General features: G+C 35.4%; 2 protein-coding genes across 2 annotated transcripts; both read right to left on the bottom strand.

Moving 5' to 3' along the window:
* Nucleotides 1–1580: 1580 nt before the first annotated feature.
* Nucleotides 1581–2483, bottom strand: LOC141713836 (uncharacterized). The gene has a single exon (XM_074517406.1). It carries the CDS (start codon nt 2481–2483, stop codon nt 1581–1583), a length of 903 nt encoding a protein of 300 aa, XP_074373507.1.
* Nucleotides 2484–2528: 45 nt separating this feature from the next.
* LOC141713835 (uncharacterized) lies at nt 2529–8817 on the bottom strand. The gene is made up of 13 exons (XM_074517405.1): nt 8742–8817; nt 8546–8665; nt 8427–8477; nt 8100–8150; nt 7896–8000; nt 7665–7808; nt 6791–6868; nt 5757–6701; nt 5458–5677; nt 3791–3892; nt 3354–3648; nt 2865–3000; nt 2529–2758 (listed from the first exon to the last, which is right to left on the bottom strand). Exons 1-13 carry the CDS (start codon nt 8815–8817, stop codon nt 2529–2531), a joined length of 2553 nt encoding a protein of 850 aa, XP_074373506.1.
* Nucleotides 8818–13749: the final 4932 nt, after the last annotated feature.

Genomic DNA, 13749 nt, shown 5'->3' with positions numbered 1-13749 from the left:
TAACATGTCACCGTACACTAGCATACATGCATAATCATTAACACCACGATGAAGTCAAAAATTATAATATAAAGAAATAAATAAAAAAAACAATTAATGGTATACTTGCGTGGCTTGTCAAATTTTGCATTATTTTTCTTTTAAATTCATTACTTTTATGGTTAAAATCTAACATGCAACCTTAAACATGATATATTTATTTAAAATCTATCAGCTAAATAATTATAAAATAATTATGATAGTGAACCGAAATATAAAACCTAACTAGCTTTGTTTGATATAAAAAATAATAATTTACTGTCACTACTTTTAAAAACAAAAAATGAAACTAATATTTACCCATAAAGATCAAATCTTGATTTCTAAAAGATGACAACATATAGGTATGATTCATTGATGCAGAGAGACAGATTGATAATTCGGAAGCATGTACATGCTATAGTTAATTTATACACAATTATTAAACAAGTAAAAAAGTAAAATAAAACTTAACATGCATATACATGGTCCTGTCACGAATACATCAAGTAGCAGTTAATTATGTACTTGCATGCTTCAGAAAATTTAAAATAAAATAAACAGCGGAGGGAAAGTATGTACCTCCTGACCGGCGATTTCTGTACAACTAATTCATAACATATGGAGTTGTTATATAAGCACACAAAAACCCTAATTTCAATTAGGAAATAACAAAATTTCTTTCTAATAATTTACCGCTTGTCCAAGTAATTTCTAAAAATAAAATATTTGACCCATACAAATACCTAAATTCAAATGATTTTGATTTTTTAATTTATTCTTACACTTATTTCCGCAAATAACAAATATTTTCTCAACTCAATAACTTGCACAAAAAGATTCCAGAATATTTTAAATTAATATATTTATCTAAACGAATTAATATCTAAACACAGTTTAGGTCATCACATAGTGATTAACTCGAATATTGTACGACCTAGCAGCTCTCAAGAATATCAGTATTTCATGAGAGAGTTTGTAACAGTTTTTATCAGAAATATAAAGAACTGTTATATTTTTATACTTGTTAGAAACATCTATACAAAATCCAACCCCCCTTAAACAATTGTATTATTACTGGACAACATACAGCTACCGATTTTGATTATCTTTGCTCGGCATATTGTAGAAAACTTCTTCAAAAATTACATTAGTCGTTACATTTGTATATCCTCCACTGTCACTGTCAATCAGAATATGTAAGCCTAAAGGAGAAGTAACTCTCGATACAGCAACATAAAGTTGTCCATGTGTAAATACGGATCTCGGCAAATAAAGTCCAACTTTGTGAAGAGATTGTCCCTGACTCTTATTAATCGCCATAGCATAACACAACTGGACTGGAAATTGAACTCTTTTGAACTCAAATGGCCATTGAGTATCTGAAGGTTCCATTTATATCCTTGGGATAATGTGAGTTGTTCCAACTTGAGAATCGGTAAGTATATCACATACTATACTATTGGGCAAACACCTTTTGACAATCATTCTTGTTCCATTACAAAGTCCCATTATCTGACTGAGGTTTCTCATGAGCATAATCACGCATCATTCTTTAATTTTTAAATGATGTTTTGGCAGGCAAGGCTAATGGAATTCAAGTATTCAATGGGAAAAGCAGAACCAAAATCATTGTTATCACCTTCACTGTCTACTAAGGAATCTTGACTAAAATATGAGTGCTCCTTTCCTGGAACCTGATCAAGAATGTATGAATTTATATCACCCACAATGGCATTCGTTGAGGTAAGAATTGATTTTTCTCTCAAGTAGTCAGCATTCTTTATGTTCATTACAAGAACGGGATAAACTACGTCAACAAAAACCTTTAGTGGGTTCTCTCTTACTCTAATTAGAAATTTATCCGGAATCACTACTTCCGGATCACTGATTATATCATCTGGATGAACATTAGGAAGCGTACCATTACCCACATCAAGTACCACCTTGCTAAATTCTGCAATTTCATGTTTTTCTTGTTCTGTTTTTCCATAGGAAAGACACATATTTTTTTCTAGTAAGAATACCCGACAATGATCCCATATCTTTGAACTATTTAAAGAAGCACTCACAACCCGGGCTCTTGAAGCTTTTGGTATCACGGGGAGGATTTGCCGAAATTCTCCTCCAAAAATAATAGTTATACCGCCAAATGGTAGGCTGGCTCTTTCAGGATCCAATGACGTCATAATATCTCGTAAACTGCGATCAACATTTTCGGCAGCATGTCGGTGCTGCATCGGAGCTTCATCCCATATAATCAAACTGGTCTGCTTCAATAATTCATCAAGTTCAATACCATGCTTGATTCCGGCAACCGAGTACTCGTCAACCTTCAAAGGAATGTGAAACCTTGAATGAGTTGTTCTTCCCCCGGGAAGCAGCGTAGCTGCGATGCCGGAAGAGGCAACAGGAAGAACGACCCTTCCAACACTACGTAGTTTACAGCAAAGAGTATTCCACATGAAAGTTTTTCCACATCCTCCGCTGCCGTATACAAAGAAAACAACTCATTTTCCATTTTCGACGCTATCAATAATAGAAGCGTGGGCATGAAGCTGCTCTTTAATAAGTGTGCGGTAAAGTTTGTCATGTTCCTCATGCTCTTGTTCCTTGTTGTAAAAAAGTTTATCAGACAATAATCTGTTATCAAGTCCATGCATAAAGCTGTCATCAGTAAAAGGCATCGAGTTGTAATTTTTAAGACTTTTGCCAACATCGTTAAAGAGTTTTTCAATTTCTGCAATGTATTTATAAATCGGAATTAATGGAAAAATTAACAGGTTAACTGTATGGTATACCTTTAAAAATGAAGTTTGTTCAACTTTAAACAATTTAGAAAATACTCGCCAAAGAAAAATTCTGAATTTCTGATTGATTAAGATGTAGTTCATTGTTGTTGGTTATCCGTCTTCTGATCAACAGAATATCCTCAGACATGGATTCCCAATGTTTCTCCCATAGTTTTAAAGGGTCAGCAACCTGATTGTTTGATAATATATGCACAAATAACTACCTAAGTTGACGTGGCATTGCATGAATTGCATTTTCTGATATAGCAACATCTCATTGTCTATCGTCCTTTAGATGTCCAAGTGCGTCACACGCTTCTTGAAAAGAATTATAAACAATTCCATTGACAGTCTTGAGTTCTTGGTATGATGTGGCACATTTGATGTGCATGAGTAACATCCTCAAAAAAATGTTTCACCGGAATACGAGTGAATGTCTGATAATCGACCAAACACCTGACCACGTTGTCGAATTTTTCATTTACATAAGTCTGCCTTCCAAGTAAAATATGTTGGAAATTCAGTATAAGTGTATTGTCTTGCCTCTGGGAAAGTTTTATTTGCTTCAAACCAGCCTTCAAGTTTGGTAAATCGAATTTTGGCTCTTTCAGCAACATCTCCAAGATCATCGTGTGGCTTAAACGAAACACTTTTCTCATCTTCCATGTGTACCGGTAAGCGCTCAATAGAAGGGAAACAATGGTGTATGTCAAAACCTAGTAATCTCCAAGCTGCTTCCGACACACATATATAACGACCATCAAGGAAATTTTTGATCTCATCCGTTGAATTTGCTTTGGTAGTGGATTCATCTGGTGTATCTTTTTTATTTTTCTTTCTAAGAAGCATTGTGGCAGTATCATGACCTTTCAAGCAGTATTTAAAAAAGATATTTCAAAGATCTCGAGGAGTTACAAATCTCGATATTTATATGACAATGAAAGCTCAACAACAAATTTCTATTGTATGGTACAACATACTTGTTGTCAAGAAGAACTCCTTTTTTCAAAACACTTGCTTCTGTCCGCCTTCTACGGTACACAGGAAATCCACAATCATCGAAGAAAGTGTTTGTGTTATACCTTTAACAAGAGAAAAAAAGTCTAAATTAAGCAATGCATGTTTCTGCGTATATGATAAATTGCATTATTCAATTAAAAATTAAAATCCTTGCTTGGATTACAAAATTTTTAACACACGCTTACTTTTTAGGAAAATGACGTCCACACTTTCCTTTCACCATACACGGAGAATATGAAAAATCTTTACCACATGGTCCATGTATCATATGCGCTTGAACTACGTTGTAGCTAGAGCTGGCCAAACGGTCGGGCCGAGCATGTCGGGCCGAATTTCCGGCGGTCCGGTTCATGGATCAGCTAGCTCATGAACAGCCCGTGAAGATGGACGTGCCGTGTCGTGCCGATTTGACTGAATATGAACCCGTAACCAGCTCGCGAATTAGGCGACTCCGGCGGTCCGGCGAATTCTGGCGGTTAAAGGCGAGCCACGAATTAGGCGAAGTAACGAATAACCAGTTAACGAATTAGGCAGAAAACCAGTTAACGAATATGGTGACTTTTTTTTTTTTGAATTCTTCTGGCGAACCAGGGTTTGCAAACGTCGGAGAGCTGCTACAACTCTTATCGATTTTTCGTGGTTCTCGTAAGGTGCGGGATGGAAGAAGAGGAGGGGATAGGGGGTTTAATTATATAGCACGGTTTTCAAGGTTTTTACTTTGAGAATTGGTGACCAGACGACCTGTGAGATGTGTTATAAATGTATTATTATTAATTGTTTAGTATGTGGATGTGGTGCAATTGCATGTATAAAGTGTATTTAAATTGGATTATAAAATTTGTAATAGTAGGAAGTTAGCGTGGACACTCGCGGGCCGAACGGTTAACCGCGTGCCGAGTGGTCCGTGCGTGACTGTTAATCGCTGGCGAATAAAGCAAGTCGGGTCGGTTCGGTTACGGGCCGGTTCCGGTTTCAGAATATTGGATTCGTGTTCGGTTCGTTAAAATATACGGTTTGAACGAATTATGAACCGGCACGTGGCGAGCCGAATTATACGAATTTTTTCCGAGCCGAATAGCGATCGGGCCGAGCCAAACCGTTCGTTTGGCCGGCTCTAGTTGTAGCCAATAGGATCCATATTTTTGTCTGGTATTTCGGCATATATCAATTCATCAATCTGTTGCACATTTTGTGGCCTGCTTTGCGGGTGCAACCATATTAACATATGGCAATGAGGAAGTCCACGCTTTTGGAACTCAATAACATGCATAACTGATATTAAAAATTAAGAAAACAATTATGTTAAATGCGTAAAAGACTACTGTTTAATTTATATTGTTTAGACATAATGATTGTGTGTCATGCGAATTAAAAAAATTGTGCCTAACCTCCAATGCATTTGCCGAAATAGTTCTTTTTCTTTATAAGGACTAGGAGTTGATCAAGTTTCAGCTTAAACACTCTAGCTATCACATCCGGTTTGTTAGCTACATCCACTCCAGGAAGATATTCCATCATTTGTTTAATTTTCGGTCATTGAGTATTACATGTCATTATCAAGAATAATGATGGATGTCCAATCGTACGACAAATAGCCAAAAAATCTTTGAAATACTGGTTCATGTACCGTTGAGAACCTGTATGGGTTACTGGTAATATAACATTTTTACCAATGTTTCCAGGATTTGTATCACCTTTTGTAAAGGAATCACAAATAGGCCTGTACAAATCTGAATAAATGGTGCTTTGGTGGTTTCTAATCCAGTCCAATCTGTACTGTTCTACTACAACAAATGCGTCGAAAACAAATTGTTGCCAAAGACGACCACCAAGATGTAGATTCATTCCTAAAACAACATAAATAGTATAACGTATGAAATAAAAAACAATAAGATTTAACATTACATAAACTGTAACGGATAATACCTTCATCAGGACGTATCATAAGCTTATAGGCATAATATTCCCTCATTATGACTGCAGTTATGTGTCTGGTTTCGTCAGGATGTTGATCATTAACCGGTTCAACAGGCACATTCTGCTTCTTGCTCTTCAACGGTATATTGAGATGGAATCCATCATCACCATACAGAAAAAGTAACGGATACTGCAGAGACATGAAGTGCTTGCATGTTTCATAAACTCTCTTAAGAAATTTTTGTTTTGTCTGAACTACAATGTCTCTGAATGGACATGTATCATCACTGTCACCAATAATTAACGCAACTACTTCATTGGATGGTCCAACCTGATTTTTTCTGCCGGATGCAGCCTGTGAAGACACCAGAATCAAACTAAAATCATCTGTGTCTGGAATATTAAGGCGATCACGTGCATAACGGAATCCTTCAGAGAGCTTATTATTCTCATCCAACATCTTTAAGATTCCTTCGACTATCTCTGGATCAAGACCATCAGATCCAGGTACCGTGTCCATCCGATTCTGGATTTCATTGTCAGTGTCATACACATAGAGTTGAGCAAACTTTGGTGATTGTCCTTCCTTTGGTTTAAGACTTCCAATCAAATGATAATTTTGTCCATTCAGCTTAAAACAATACGGACCTCCTCCATTGTTGATTTTACGATCTATTTTACCTCCAAGTGAGGTAAATTGAAATAAGGAGTTGTATGTCCTTATATTTTTCAGGAAATGAGCAGTGTTTTCACCTCCGAAAAGTAAATAGTAGAGGAAAGGAAGAGGAGGACGTTTTATGGAAAGTTCAACCTGACCATTCTTGCAGCAAATTGAGAATGTAGGTGGATTATTTTTATTTGATTTGTTGTTCCTCTCTTCATTCCACATCCTTGCTTTATATTTTCCACATATTTTCGATGGTGGTCCAAGATTCACGTATCCTTTCCAAAAATCTGGAAAAATATTTAAAAAGGTTATGATATGTTTTTCATCAATTTCTTTATATAAAGTGCATAGGTTAATTAAGTGATTTGACATATACCTAAATCCTCATCTATATATTCATCGTTACAATCTGATAAATCTTCACCTTGGCATTCACTTGCATCAAGTTCATCATCTGTAAACACATTCAGGAAGTAAAATTAAAACATTCATCTTTCATGGATGTTTCCCAAATTATCCGAAGAATATTCAATATATGTATGTGACATTACCAGTTATATATTGCTCATATTACGGCATATCTTCTAGTGGTACATCACTTGCATCATTGAAAGCATCCATCAAATTTCCTCTGCTTGCAGAGGTTCCTTCTGAATTTTATACTCACTTAATGAAAAATTGTCGAAACAACAAAAAACATGCTAAAAGAAATGCCTTTAAATATAAAAAAAAAATATTCGGACATAACTAACCTTAATTACGGGAAACCAATATGCAGAGAATTTTTAAATTTAATAATATCAATATAAAAACAATGAGAGAACTACAGATAAAATAAGTAATATAGTAATATTGAAACGACCTGGCAGCGGAACACCAAGATCCTCAATCTCTGGAATTGTAACTGATACTGTATTTCATCGTTCTCTTTTCTTAGCCATGGTAGAATTTTCAGTAATGCGAGTATCAATCTGTGCCTTTTTATCTTAAGTGTGTGACTTTGACGGGGATCGTAAATTCTTACAACAATGAATTGGATCATTCATATTTAAGTTTGGATTGTTGCTTGGTATTATCCTAGATGCAGGGAGCTCAAACATACTATGTTTCTTAGCAAATGTTGGCCTATTCTGTAATATTCGAGCTACCGGACTTTGCTGCAAAACTTGAGAAACATGGATTGAAAAAGTTAAATGTACTACTACTAACTATCCGAAAGTTATAAAGTTATTGAACATGAATAGTTATACCTGAAGACGCTGACTGTTTATTACTATTTGGATTAGCCGAGGAGTTTATGTTGGTCAATCCAGATTGAGGTGTTAAATCAAATAAATTAAGCCTTCGTTGTGATGGTGTAGTAACTACAGGATTAGTTGCACGACTAACAAAACCTAACATAAGAATATTGTCAAACATGCGTGGATGGGCAAGATATATGTTGGCAAACAAAATGTAAGTCAATGGAGTACTATATTTACCACTTTTACTTGATGCTGAAACATTGGGATTTGCATTCTCATCATGTGAATGCTGATGCAACAATTTAGATTTTTCAGAAGGCTGTAGAGTTTTTATCCTTGAAGCTGAAAATATGCTCAAAATATTTTGTTAGTTTGATGCCCAATTACTGATCTGTGAAATAATTTAGGTTAGTTGCATTACTATGTTTAAAAATGACAGACCTTTAGGTGAGGAAGAAGGAGACAATGGTGTAGGAGAGAACCGCTTATGACCTATTAATGTGAGGAAGATCATTAATTTGCTAACAAATTTTAAACAACATATCGTCCAACAAACCTGATGATGATTCCTGGTTCACATGTCCTTCCTTTCGAGAACCTGTTAATTGAGTTGTTCCAGAGTGGTAGATCAAATTTAATGCATCGAGGTTATCTTATAACTGTTAATTCTTATTGGCATGCAAGAAGCGTTCATCCAAGCCTACAAAAATTCAGTTAGTAATGCTGAAAATTTTACAGTCTAGTGAAACAAAAAGACAATACCCAAACCTTTCGATGAAGATGTCTGAGACAACTGGCCAAGAGGATTTCGTTTAATACCTACAAAAACAGAACATGAATTAGATCATTTAAGATTTCTACGCTTAACAAATATCTATAACACATACCTAAACCAGAAGATCCTTGAACATAGTGATTGTGTTTCTCAGGAACCGTAGAATTAATAGAAGATTTCTCTTTACCAATAAAAAATGTAAACAACTGACTGGTTATTTTTCTCCTAAAATCTACAACAGATCATGCCATAAACCATGTCAAAAAATTATAATTCGAATATGGCTTGGTAATCGAAGAGAGTCTTACCTTTCTGTGCAGAAGAAGGAGATAATGAACCATTGTTACGCCGTTTCTGTGCAGTTAGATTACCCTCTTTAATCATGGCAAGATGCTACTGTATCGATACAATCCAAAAATTGCAAATATTGTAACCGATGTATTGTTAATTGATATGAAGAAAGACTATATTTGAATTTGAATTCTATGTTTACACTTGATTGAAGCATTAATGTAATTTGAATTTGAATTTTACTTAAATTGAGGAGTAATGATAGGTTTGATCTTGTTAATTTGTTACACAATATTTGATATGATTTGACAATAATAGACATGGGTTTTATCCATGAAACTGGATTATCCATCTTTTAACCCAAAAAAGTGTAAAAATAGAACAGCTGGTTAACCCATTTAAAGTTGGACTATCCATAGCTGAAAGTATATTTACCAAAATGGGCATAGAGTAGTATAATTTTTATTGGATGGGAGGGTATTTAGTGTAATTTGGTTTTTTGTTTGCTAGCAAAGTTTAGGAATATATTGATAAGAAATGTCATGATCCGTTCATTTCCTTTCCAATGTATTCACCCCAAACTCACACATTAGCGGGTACCCCTCTTTTACAAACTACAACTACACCTTTACAGTCTACGCACCCAAATTTTAAAAACACCAAAAAAAACCCAACGCAATTCTAAAGTGTTAGGTCACACTTTCACTGTAGAGGGGGTGAATACAGTGTTTATTACAATCAAATCAAACTTCAAGAACTTATGTAACAGAAAACAAACTTTATTTAAACAATAAACTCTGTTACAATCTGGAACTGTTATCTCTCAGTGATGAACAAAATATCACGAGAGCTTCTAGAGTTATAATAAATAATATTCTCGATAATGATAACACCTCTAGTGTAAACTCTATTTCTGTGTTTATATACTACACAGTTACAAGATATTCGCTAATTGATATGGAATATAATTCTGCTTCCTAAAATATATCAATCAGATATCTTCTATTCCAAGTATTCCATCCTTCACGGAATTCCTTCTTCATGCATATCTCTTCTTATGTTTATCTTGATCTTCTTAACTTTAATCAGCTACTGTCCTTATCTGATCGTCCTTCAGCACTTAAGTTCTGATATCTATTTCCTGATAACATAAGTACTGATATCCCTTAAGTTCTGACTTCCAGTACCTTAAGTTCTGACTTCCAGTATAAGTACTGATCAGTTAAGTACTGATTTGTTCTGTTCAAATAAGATCTGAAATCTAAACATAAAACATATTAGCCATGACATTATCAAATATATCTAACAATCTCCCCCAACTTGTAAATTAACAAAATATACAAGTTTAACAGATATTTGATGATGTCAAAAACATTAAGTACAAATGCATGAGAAATAGACAAGATAACTACAACTTACAGTCCTTAAAGTTTTTACCAATTCAACTTCTGATAACAACTTCAATCTGTATAAATATCAGAATTTAAGCAGTTGTAGATCTTCGACTTGGCTTCATCATTTTCCGATCTCTCTGATGTCAGAAGTTGTTCTGAGATAATTCTTCAACAAACATTTCTCAGCATATCTGAGTTCATCAATCATTCTCCGTTTGACATCTTTAAGCTCTGCAGTATCTTCACCAGTTTGAAATATTGCAGCTCTGAGATCATTAATCTTTGCTTTTCTCAACTCCCGATCTAGTCTTATGACATAAGCTTTGTTAGACTCTAGATTGAATTCAAGCCCCTTAATACCAAGATATGTTCTGATCTGTGCAGTATTAGGCTTCATATCAACAATATCACCATTGTGATTTCTGTACTTTGGAACATATCTGCTGTCAGACTTAACAGAATAAAGTCTTTTCTGTCTCTGAATCTGTTCCTTTAAGTAGTTTGCAGCAGTCTCTGTTATTCTGTCATCCACTTGAAGTAAGAATAATACATGCTCCAATTCTTCAAAATACTTCAATGGAATGGCATTTTGTCTTATATGATAAACCCTACCATCTGTCATGAAATACAACATGATGTATTCTTTCAAGTAGGTATGGTAAACCATCTGTACAGATTCTAGTTGATTCAATCTCTCAGGAGTTGCTCCAATACCTGGTTCACTCAAGGAAGTTGGATCATCAGTAGTGTTGTGTACTCTTCTTTCATCAGCACTTCCCAATCCAGTTTTATCTCTAGCTTCCTTTCCAGTAACTACTCTTGCTTCAAAACCACTTAAAGTAGTCTTCAAAGATTGAGTCTGTTTTGCTTTAGTGAATCCTGGTAGGAGTGTTTTAGATTTATCTTCTGATATCAAGTTAACTTGAGCACTGTCAGAGGTTACTTGCTTCTTCTGAATATCAGAACTTACAATTTCTTGACTCTGAACAACTTGAGCCATGTCAGAGGTTGTTTTAAGAATTTTTCTTGAAGTCAGAGCAAGATTATGTTTTCCATCAGTAATTTCTTCTTCCTCAGGAGGTACATAAGGCTTGATAGGTTCACCAACCTTTTCTTTACCCTTGGATCTTGGATCTATCTGTGGTTGTGATCTAGCCAAAGTTTCTTCAGTATGTATCCTCTCTTTGATCACAATGCCTTTAGGTTTTGGAAGTAACTTTTTACCAGAAGCTTCAGATTTAGATGTGACTTTCTCTGATTTAAGTCTGGCTTCTTCTTCCTTTAAACTTTCCAAGTCCATCCCTGGATTTTCTTGAAGAAATAACTGTCTTGACATTTCCTCATCAAGATCTAGAAGTTCATCAGAACTTATCCTTTTACCAGCAGCAGAACTTATTCTTTTCCCAGTATCAGAACTTGTTCTGTGACTAGCTTGTCTTGATGTAAATCTTCTACCTCGACTATGACCACTACCCATTCCAGAGTTTCCTTGGTCATCTTTTCCATCATCCTGTCCTTGCAGTGACTTGTTGGTTTTGCATTTGGACTTAATTACCTTCTCCCCCTTTTTGGCATCAGCAGGTAATAAAAGAGAGATAAGTAGTTCCACTGAGGTCTGGATTTCAGTAAGTTGCGATTGCTGAGAAGCTTGATTTGTCAGAATTTGATCAATCTGAGCTTGTTGCTTCTCTTGAGTTTTCTCAATATAAGCAACCCTGTCAATGGTAGGTTGGAAGAACTTTTTCTTATCAAGTTTCCAAACTTGTTCCTGTTTAATAAAGTTCTCCTGAATCTTGTGTAGCTCTGCATGAGTGTTGGAATGAAGACCTTGTAGATGTTTAGTACTCAACGCAGTGACTCTAAGCTGGGTTTTAAAATCATCAGAATTTAACATTTCATCAGCTTTAGTCAAGTGCTCAGCAAGATGTAAAGCATTTGGAACACATGAAACTGAGTTCCATTCCTTAGTCCACTCCTGTCCTGCAGGAGTTTCACTCCAAGGTACTGGTGCATCCCTGATAACAAACTCCTTTAGCAGTTCAGACTTAGGAAGAGTCAGTGGAGGAGTATGTCCTGAAGGACCTGCTGCATCAGCATCTACAGTTGTAGCAGCTTCACCAGTATCTCCAACATTTGCAGCATCAGAACTTAAAGAATCAGTATCTTCTGATAAGATAACTGTATGAGTAGCAATGGAGGCTTCAACATCCTCTAATAGCTGATCTGATACTAAGTTCTGATCAACAGCCATATCCTGATGCTCACCTAAAATCTGATCATCATCTTGATGCAGAGAAGGTGTTAGTGATAACTCAGGAGTTTGAACAGCATCAGTAACAGGTGTTGTGGAAGGATTATTTGCTGTTGGAGCTTCTAAGAAAAGTATTTCAGGCACAACCAAGTTCTGAATATCAATTTCAGCACTTGTGCCTGGATCAACAAGAGATAAAGAAGGTAAATTAGCCTTGTCAGATACAGGTTCCTGAAATGGAGTTGATGGAGAAGAAGTGACTGGAGCAAATTCCTTGTCTTGTGAGATCAGAGATTCCTGATCCCCTTCCTTAGCTGCTTCCTCCTCATCATCTGAAACTGGCCTCTGTGCCCTCTGTTTCTTGTACTTCCTTGTTGATTTGGATTCCTTGGGAGTTGCAGGAACAGTCATACGTCTAAGCCTCTTGAGAAGCCTAGAACCCCCAATTGCAGAATCCTTCTGAGAAGTTGCCTTCTCAGCTTCATTATTTCGAAATTAATCTGAGACTGTTACCAAATTTTACTCACAGATAAGTTAAGTAAAGGGTTAGACTGAAAAATCAGAACTTAGACCTATACCAGAACTTAACAGTCATCAGAACATAATGTCTTAACTCGAACAAGGAATATCTATCTTAGTAAATACTCATACAAGTTCTTAGTTATGAACGTCAGAAATTAATCATCAGAACGTGTAACTAGAACTTGTCCTCAGAATTTGTGCAGAAGTGACACAATGACTGTTTATCTAAAATAACATAGACCACCACAGAAATTTCATCATTCATATGGAGTGATGTGTGTGTGCATTAAGCTAAATAACAGACAAAGAGTAAAGTCTGATCTACTTCAGTACATCTTAGAAGTAAGTCATAATTAAAATTTTGCTAAAGATCTGTCATTATCCTGAAACCTACTGATAAATGAGTTCATGCATGAGTTCACCTCTACTGTTTTTGTGCTAATTTTATGCATCTTTTGAAATTCTATTTTACAGAGGCTTCTCAGTGTAAGTGAGTCACGACTGTTTATTAGAATTTATGCTATTATCAGAGTATTTCTCCAGTAATCATAGAGTGTGAAAAGTCACCAAGAAAATATTTTGCTTTTCTAATGCATATTTACTTAATACCAGCAATGCACTTGGGTCGTCCCTTTCACATTTTTACTCTAGATCTCAAAGGAGTACCTGATATTATTCTTTGATTATTGTTCTTCTTCTTTTGATAAGTGAGGTTTATCAGCACTTAGTACATTCAGCAGTTTTACTAGAATCAGAACTTAAACAGATGAGTAGCATTATTCTAATTTGTGACTTAGTAATAAGATATACAAAGTAAACTTAACTAAGCTCAGTTATCAGAATTTGCTTGTGTCATAA

This window comes from Apium graveolens, chromosome 3 (genome assembly GCF_009905375.1).
Source record: "Apium graveolens cultivar Ventura chromosome 3, ASM990537v1, whole genome shotgun sequence".
Lineage (NCBI taxonomy): Eukaryota > Viridiplantae > Streptophyta > Magnoliopsida > Apiales > Apiaceae > Apium > Apium graveolens.
Note: the sequence above shows the minus strand (reverse complement) of the source record. Positions and strands in the feature narration are given on the sequence as shown.

What these genes read in the sequence shown, in the direction of transcription:
- LOC141713836 (XM_074517406.1), bottom strand. Translation starts at nt 2,483, where the DNA reads ATGTGGAATACTCTTTGCTGTAAACTACGTAGTGTTGGAAGGGTCGTT.
- LOC141713835 (XM_074517405.1), bottom strand. Translation starts at nt 8,817, where the DNA reads ATGATTAAAGAGGGTAATCTAACTGCACAGAAACGGCGTAACAATGGT. An exon ending in ACCCATACAGGTTCTCAACG is followed by an intron (nt 3,893 to 5,457) that starts GTACATGAACCA and finishes CTCTTGTTAAAG; the next exon opens with GTATAACACAAACACTTTCT. An exon ending in CAAATAAAACTTTCCCAGAG is followed by an intron (nt 3,001 to 3,353) that starts GCAAGACAATAC and finishes TCAAACAATCAG; the next exon opens with GTTGCTGACCCTTTAAAACT.